Source organism: Myotis nattereri, assembly GCF_964212035.1.
Source record: "Myotis nattereri genome assembly, chromosome: 4".
Classification (NCBI taxonomy): domain Eukaryota; kingdom Metazoa; phylum Chordata; class Mammalia; order Chiroptera; family Vespertilionidae; genus Myotis; species Myotis nattereri.
Genome location: NC_138079.1, coordinates 68,545,097 through 68,553,927, shown reverse-complemented (window position 1 = coordinate 68,553,927; position 8,831 = coordinate 68,545,097). Strand labels below are relative to the sequence as shown.

At 38.2% G+C, this 8,831-nt stretch overlaps 1 protein-coding gene across 1 annotated transcript; it reads right to left on the bottom strand.

Moving 5' to 3' along the window:
* Positions 1 to 2,479: 2,479 nt before the first annotated feature.
* On the bottom strand, positions 2,480 to 8,617 carry ARL14EPL (ARF like GTPase 14 effector protein like; the record flags this gene model as incomplete). Its single annotated transcript, XM_081090610.1, has 3 exons — positions 2,480 to 2,702; positions 3,598 to 3,737; positions 8,522 to 8,617. The coding sequence occupies 3 exons, from the start codon at positions 8,615 to 8,617 to the stop codon at positions 2,480 to 2,482; spliced, it is 459 nt and encodes a 152-aa protein (XP_080946736.1).
* Between the last annotated feature and the right edge of the window lie 214 nt (positions 8,618 to 8,831).

Genomic DNA, 8,831 nt, shown 5'->3' with positions numbered 1-8,831 from the left:
ATAGCCAAGCAGGAAGAGAAAAATCCTAATACAATGACAAGACAATTTCCTTAGTTAATGTAATCAGATAGTGTGGCTATATTCTCTGTTAATCTGAATTTAGTTCAAATAACTAAAAAGTTTTGTTCACTCTGTGATAAAATTGACACTTGCAAAATAGGTTTCTGACAATTCACATAAATTTATTTTTTCAATGCTCATTTAGTGCAGAAGGCTTTTGAAAAATGCATAGACTTGACATTAGTCAGGATGAAATAACCTGATTTCTAAAAAAGTTCTCCATCAAATGTCTTACCAGGTCCCCATGGTGTATGAGGTGTCTGCTTAATAACTGCCATTCATTTTACCTTATTTATTTATTGCGTTATCTTGGAAGCTTACCAACATAATTCACCAACACACTTTTTAAAGCAGATTATCTCATCTAATGATTAAGACTGAATGACAAGAGGAGACAAAAGGGAAAGGTACTTTGGTGTTATTTTGCCTAAGATTCTTTTTTAATAAGAGAATTGGACAACTAGTGATAAGGCAGTGTTTCTCAAACTTACCTGCTCTGAGACTTACCTGGGGTGCTTGTTTAAAAATATGAATTCCCAGGTCTCATCCCTAGAGGTGGTGGTTCCTGAGGTTTGGGATGGGGTTCAGGAATGTGCATTACTAAAAGCAGTTGGGTATGTTTTACAATCAGGCCAATGTGGGAAATGCTTGGTGTCCTGGAGAGAACACTGACCTAGTCTTAGGGTTCTAAACACCAAGGTAGCCAGCTCTCCCATGTGCCCTTAACAGAGTCATTTTACCTCATTGGGTGTAAATTTCCTCCATTGTAGAAACAAAACAAACAAAAAAGATTGGTTGTAGTCTATAAACCCTGTGAAGACAGGAAGCAGCTGGGTTTCACTCACTGCTCCATCCCCTGGGCCTAGCCTGGGGCCTGGCACAGAGAAGCCTCTTGGTTCATAGTTGCTGATTAGTTTATTATTTAGACAACCTGTAAGATTACTTTCAATGTAAAAAATTATGTGATTGTAAAATAAATAAGTAATAAAATAATGCATTTGGGTAGCTATTTATAAAATAACAATTATTCTCAAAACAAAATATAAACCAAGAAAGCCCCACACTCCTTTTGACTGGTTTCAGGGCTGCACGCTCCTGGTAGGCATTTCAAAGGGTCTGCTTCTGGCGATCTGAGTTCCTATCTTCCTCAGTTGCCGTGATGATCATAGGTAATGAACTGGAAGCATAGGTAAGTTCTCCTGCTACACACACAGAGGTACTATAGTCAAAATAGGTCTTCTAAAATTTTTGTTATGTTAGTCTCAAAACATACTGTGAAATAACAAGCCTAGAATTACCAGGACCCTTCCCTGGGACATGTGGACTGTGAAGAAATAAATGCTTTTGAAATGATTATAGAGGAAAAATAAAACGTTGAAAAGTTTACTTTCAAATTAAATGTGCTTAATAATGTTTTAAAGCATTTATTCAATTATCTACTTAAACCTTTCCATACATTATGTATCTAATATAACTTGAAGAAATGGTTCTCAAAGGCTGGCCCCACACCAGCAGCAGCAATATCACCTTGGAAATGCAAATTCAACCTAATGAATTAGAAACTTGGATGTAGGATAATAAAAATCTATGATACAAGTCTACCAACTTAAGGTAAATGGGACTATAAAACCAAATTCAAAGAAGACAGCTCAACTTTCTATAAACCTCCCACAATGCATCAGATCTGAAAAAACACACAGCATATATCTACTCAACTGCATAGCCATACACTTAATTAGCAAACATACAACAAACTCACATTTGTATAATAACTTCAGTTTTCTTCTTTTGAAAAGAAATTTTGAGATACTGAGCCTGAATGAAAACAATGTAAACCACTGGCTTTTAGGATATGCAGGTCCTCATTTCTCAACTTTACAAGTAAAATATAAATTTTTAATAAAAAGATTACCAAATTTAATATTATTAAAATAACAATAATAAATGAGACTATGAATATGCAATGCAAAGTCATAAGGTTTGGGTCCTTTTTTAAAAGTCCAAATAACAATTCTGATTTAGAACTAGTGATGTGTACAATTCTAAGGATAACTAGGTATTATAAATGTATGATTCTATGTTAAAAAAAACAAAACTTTAAGCCAAAGAAATCTGAAAATCTTAAAATTACAGTTTCTCAGATGTACCAGCAAAAAAGAAAGAGATTTTAAATTTGAGGACAGAGTAGAGATGGAAGTATTGATGAGAGAGACAGAGGTCCATCCACTATCACAGTCTTCCCAAGTGAAAGAATTTGAGAAGACACAGTAAGAAGGTTATAGAATGACTGTCCAACACGACCCCTAAGTATGCTTTTTCCAACATCCCCCCCCCCCCCCATGCCCTACAATTCACCAAGATAAATGGGTTGGCTTAAATGTAAAGAAGAAGAAGCAAATCAGTTCACATGTAATGGCTCCTAGTCAGGAACACTGAACGGCAGGGTGCTGATGACCTCTCCAGACTCGGTGACAATGGCATCGTAAACCCACTTCCGGCTGCAGCGGCACTCGGGCCCACACTTGTTGGAGTTACACTTGGGGCAGGGGTAGAAGCAGCCCAGGCAGTTCTTCTCCAGGCAGTCGCACAGATCAGCATCGTTACAGATTAGCCGGCCACTTTTGTCATACTTCTTCATAATTCTGCAAAGAAAAAGAATGACACTAACACAACAGTGCCCTGTTCCTCAACACTGAGGATAAATTATTATGCAACAACTTCATTAATGTGATCCCTTTACTCAGAGGAAACAGTACCCTAGAGATTACCCAGCAACACTTCAAAATATTATATGGCAGTGATGTTCTGGGAAATTCAGCCAATATGTGTTCTATAGTTTCATCAACACTGATATTATCAGACTGAACTCTTTGCTGTCTGGGGAGTGGGGCATTTCTCCATACATTACTGATGGGGCTCAGTATCCTGAGTGTTTATTAGCCTTTTCTTCTATGAAATGTCTGTTCATTGTTGGGTTCATTTTTTTCTCAGAGGAAATTTACCTTTTTAAAAAAAATTAACTTGTAGAATTCTCTATAGATTTTGGACACTAATCTTTTAAATTATAAGTAACTTTTCCTACCTTGTGATTTGTGTATCATTATTTTAGGGTGTCTTTTATTGGTTATAAATCCTTAATTTCAAAGTAGTAGAATTTATCAAGCTTTTTCTTTGTGGCTTACTTAGTTTACACTTCTGATGCACTAGCAATCATTGTACTTATGACACTTCGTGCTGATTTGATATCTGAATCCACTCCCATGGTTATATTATTTCTCCTTCAAATGATGTATCTTACTTTTAATCATTTTTCCTACTAAATTTCTCTGAAGCTTTTTTTTGAAATTGAATTCTAGTTTGGGATTATCGTTTATTTGTTAAAGTTACTAACTTCCAGATACATCGGGTGACACTGTACTTTAGAAAATATATATTTAAATCATAAACAAGAGACAACCTTTAATTACTTTGCTTTGTCAAGTAGAACTCGTGCATTTTATTATCCCAGAGATCAAATAAAATAAATCATGATCTTACTTGTAATTCACAGAAAAATACTCATTCATCTTTGACATCCGGGCTTTCTTTTTCTGCTGTCGTGTTTCAGGATTAAAGTCTGCTACCTGGGGTCCAGGGTTTTGAAATGCCAAGCATCTTAACTGCCGCTCTATCTGTTGCTATGAAACAAATAAAATGTATTAGCAGTAAGAACTGGATAGCTTTATCTATTTTACCTTCTGTCAAAATAAATTTTCTGTAATGTTTACCATAATGGCAAGGAAGACACATATTATTACGTAGAGAAATAACCAATTTAATCTGATTAAGTTCCAGAAGATGATGTAAATTTTCTCAAGTTAAGTCATTCTTTCTGAACAAAGAAATCCATAGTATAAGACATATGTAAAAACAAACCAACAAATGGGAACATAATTCTTTTTATACCAGCAAAACACCAGCTGGCTCCTCAAACATGATGGGGATGAAAGTGAGAATTAGCATTTTGTGGTAGAGAAGGACAAAGGAGCAAAGGCCTTTCCACAGTTGTCAGCTGAAGAAGCCCAGGTAAACTGTGTCACATCACAGAGGGCCCAAGTACACGCGGTCCTCCCTTCCGTGCTCTGGGACATTTCAGAAGGACTGATACCCTGGGAGTGTGGGCTCTACCAGGGCTCCGACGCAGACCGCAGCCAAATGAAGTTTACACTCTCAGGCAAAGCCAGATTTGAAAAAAAAATCTTGCTAAAATGCTGTCTAGAGTGTTAATGCAAATTTTCAAAAGTCTCTGTTTGGGGTTATTTATAATTCCAAATTAATGGGGCTTAATCAGGAACACAAGTAACAAAGATGCTTCAAGCAGTACCGATGTCTTATTTTGAACATGTGTCATATATGTAATGAGGGAAGGGAATGCTTTTTTAAAGGATTTTATAAGGATAACCTGAGTGGCCCAAAAATATATAGGCTACTATACAAGGCTACTATACAAGGGTATAGGGGTAAAAGTAGGTTTAGTTATTCATATGGAAAATAATACAATAATTAATAAATAGGAGGGATCCAAGATGGTGGCAGAGTAGGGGGACATTACACTCGCCTCTTCCCAGAACAAAACTGAATTACAATTAAAATAGAGAACAATCAACCTGAATAACCAAGTGAAGATTCACTGAAGAAAAGTCTTATAACCAAAGATTTATAGAAGAAGCCACATTGAGACTGGTAGGAAGGGTGGAGGTGAGAAAAGGGCTAGCGGCTAGCCCACAAGCGGCAGCTGAGATTCTGGAGGGTTATCTCAGCTGCAAAGGTTCCACCTGAGAAATGTGGGGCATAGACCCCAAGCTGGGTCCCCAGTCCTGAGAACCAGAGATGGGAAGAGGTGCCCACATAGCATCTGTCTGTGAAAATCGAGCAGAACCTTCCCTTTACACAACCAAATTTTGGTCTCATTGGGCCTGATAACTCCCTGAGACCTTGCCCCCACATAAGGTGTGCAAAAATTCAGCAGGTGACAGCTAGATTTGGTATACCCTGGGACATTTGTTGAATGGCTTCAGACCCAGCATTGCCTCCGAGTTTGAAACTGTATTGATCTGGTGAACACCACTCATCTCTACCTGGTGACTCACTGTGAACCTACCTCATGCAACTCAAGTACCACTAGAGGCTCTTCAGTGACTAAGCCTAACAGGCAGCCAGCAGATGGAGGCAGGTGGCGGTGGATCTTGGGGTGCCTTGGAACTTTTGCTGAATTTCAAAAGATGCTGGTAAAAGATGACCTTGGTGCACAGCTTGGTCCTTCCTGCACACACTCAGGCTCAGCAGAGGCAGCCAAAAACTATGGATTGCTTTGTAGCTTCAAAGAGGTTGCTCAGGGCCAGTCACAGGCAGCATCTGACATGGACCTGCACTAGAGTCTCTCCCAAGAGGCAAAGAACCAACATAGCCAGTGGCCAGCTTTAGACAACATCAGAGCAGAAACCAAATAGCTTCACAAACAGCATAACCAAAGGGAGAACTCAACAGGTACCAGACCCTGCTGAGGCAAATTCTATTCTGAGGTACAGCAGCTTGTACACTGAAAGCCAGCCAGTCTGAGGGTTGACACCACAGATGAACAGGCTAATAGAAAGCAATACTTAAGTACAACAGGAAGGTCCACTTAATACACATAAGAGACATTGCCAGGATCACCAACTTCAGGTGGTCAAGGGGACTGCATCACTGGGTCCCACAGGACACTTACTATATAATGTTACCCTTCCAAGACTGGAAGTCATAGCAGATCTAATATATAAACAAACAAAATGCAGACAAAAGGCAGTCAAAATGGGGAGACAAAGAAAGATGCCCCAAATGAAAGGACAGGAGAAATCTCCAGAAAAAAAAAAAGCTAAATGAAGCATAGGTAAGCAATTTACCAGATATCCCATATTATAAAAAGCCTGTAGTCGTGATGCCCTCATGCTGTAACAAACAATCACCAGGAGGCTGCGTGCATGGCAGGCATTCACGGGTGGGCGGGGCTGCGTGCATGGCGAGGTGCACGTGGTTGGGCAGGGACTTGACGCTGCATCCCTGTGGGCACCGGCGGGTCTGGGTCTTGTGTGATTTTGAGGGCGTGTGGGTAGGTGGGGACTTGACTCTGGGTCTCGCAGTGCTGGCAGGACTTGACACTGAATCCCTGCGGGCGTCGGCCCAGACTCTGACAGGAGGGAGGAGGGAGCCGAATACCTACACCCAGGACTTGGCAAATAGTGATATTAAAATATTTCTTCTAATTAATTCCCTTTCAATGTGCACAAATTCGTGCACCAGGCCACTAGTAGAGTTCATAAAAACAATTATAAGGATGCTCAAGGAACACAGTGAAAAATTCAACAAAGAGATGGAAGATAAAAAAACATCACAGAAACCATAAAAAAATAACCAGTCAGAAATGAAGAATACAATATCTGGTTAAATGAAGCAGAAAATGGAACAAACAATTTGGAAATGATAGTAGAAAACACCCAATCAGAGCAGTACAAAGAAAAACAAATTTAATGAAAATAGTTTAAGGAACCTTTGGGATGACATGAAGCATAACAACATCCATATCTCAGGAGTACCAGAAGAAAGAGAGAAATAGCAAGGGATTGAGAAACAATCTGAAGAAATAATGACTGAAAACTTCCACAATCTGAAGAAGGAAAAAGACCCATGTCTAAGAGGTATCAAGCGACCTGATATAGAACTACACTATAAGGCCATAGTGATCAAAACAGCATGTTATTGGCATAAAAGCAGACATATAAGTCAATGGAACAGAATAGAGAGCCCAGAAATAAACCCATGCCTTTATAGTCAATTAATATTTGACAAATAAGGCAAGGACAACAATGGGATAAAGATAGACTATTCAATAAATGGTGTTATAAAAACTGGACAGATAAATGGGGAAAAAATGAAACTAGACCATCTTCTTACACCATACAGAAGAACAAACTCAAAATAAATTAAAGATTTAAATGGTGGACCTTGAAACCATAAAGAATAAAACATAGTAAAAATCTCAGACATTTCTTGTAGCAATATTTTTTCTGATATATCTCCTTGGGCAAAGGAAACAAAATAAAAAATTGGATTATATCAAACTAAAACATTTTTACACAACAAAGGAAATCATCAACAAAATGAAGACAACTTACTGAATGGGAGAACATATTCGCCAATGATATATCTGATAAGAGGTTAATATCTAAAATTTGTAAAGAACTTTATACAACTCAACACCAAAAAAAACAAACAATCCAATTAAAAAATGGGCAAAGGACCTGAATTAAAACTTCTCCATTTAGGACATACAGATGGCCAATAGATATATGAAAAGATGCTCAACATCAGTAATCATCAGAGAAATTCAAATAAAACCACATTAAAACATCACCTCACACCTCAGAATGGCTATCATCAATAAATCAAGAAACAAGTGTTAGCAAGGTTGTGCAGAAAAGGAAACCCTGATGGACTGTTGATGGGAATGCAGATTGGTGTAGCCACTGTGAAAAACAGTATGGAGTTACCTCAAAAAATTAAAAATGGAACTGCCTATGACCCAATGATTCCATTTCTGGGTATATATCCAAAGAAACTTGAAACACAACTTGAAAATTGAAAAATATATGTGCTCCCCTATGTTTGTTGCGGCGTTATTTAAAATAGCCAAGATTTGTACAAAGCCCAAGTGCCATCAGTAGATAAGTGAATAAGAAAGCTGTGGTAATTTACACAATGTAATACTACTTAGTTTTAAAAAATAAGGAAATCTTACCTTTTGTGACAGCATGGATGGATCTGCAGAGTATTTTGCTAAGTGAAATAAGCCAGTCAGAGAAAAACAAGTACCATATGATTTTGCTCATATGTGGAATCTAATGAATAAAATAAACTAACTAACAAAATAGAAACATACTCATAGATACATAGATCAGGCTGACAGCTGTAAGAGGGAAGGGGGGTTGAGAACTTGGTGAAAAAGGTGAAGGGATTAAGAAAAAAAAACCTCATAGACACAGACAATAATACGGTGATTAAAAAGGGGGATAAATGTTGATGGAAGAGATTTTACTTGGGGTGGTGAACACATAATACAATATGAAGATGATGTATTATATAGCTGTACACCTGAGACCTATATACTAGTAATTTTATTAATCCATGTCATTCTAATAAACTCAATACAAGCATTAATAAAAATTCTGAAACTGAGAGGCACAGCGGAGATACATAAGGTGCGACCAGCTTAGCGATGAGTAGAGTTAAGAGGAAGAAAAGGCCCATCATTATGGGGAGGGGGCAGAAATCCTCTATGAGGAGTCCTGAGTTAGCCCACCTTTCCCTGCAAATCTGGGGCCTCTCAGGAACCCCCATGCTGGAAACTCCCCAAATTCTATGGAATCATAATATCCATAGGCCATACCAGTTGCTTTTGTCCGATTTGACAGTTTTTCTCAGGAGAACTTTGACCTCTGTGTCCCTCTTCAGTGGAAGTGGTTTTTTCTGGCTGTTCACTCATTTCTGATCACTAAGAAAGGTAAGTAGAAAAAAGTAAAACACATTAATTTCATGCATCCCCAGTAACTTAATCCTGTGTGTTCCACTTCTATGGGAACGTATGCACAGGTGACCCAGTGAGCCTCATTTGGATATACCAATACAGATGTCAAAGGGTACTTTATTATTTAGGTCGAGCTTAAACCAAAACTAAGAAGAGAGGAGACACAGGAGAC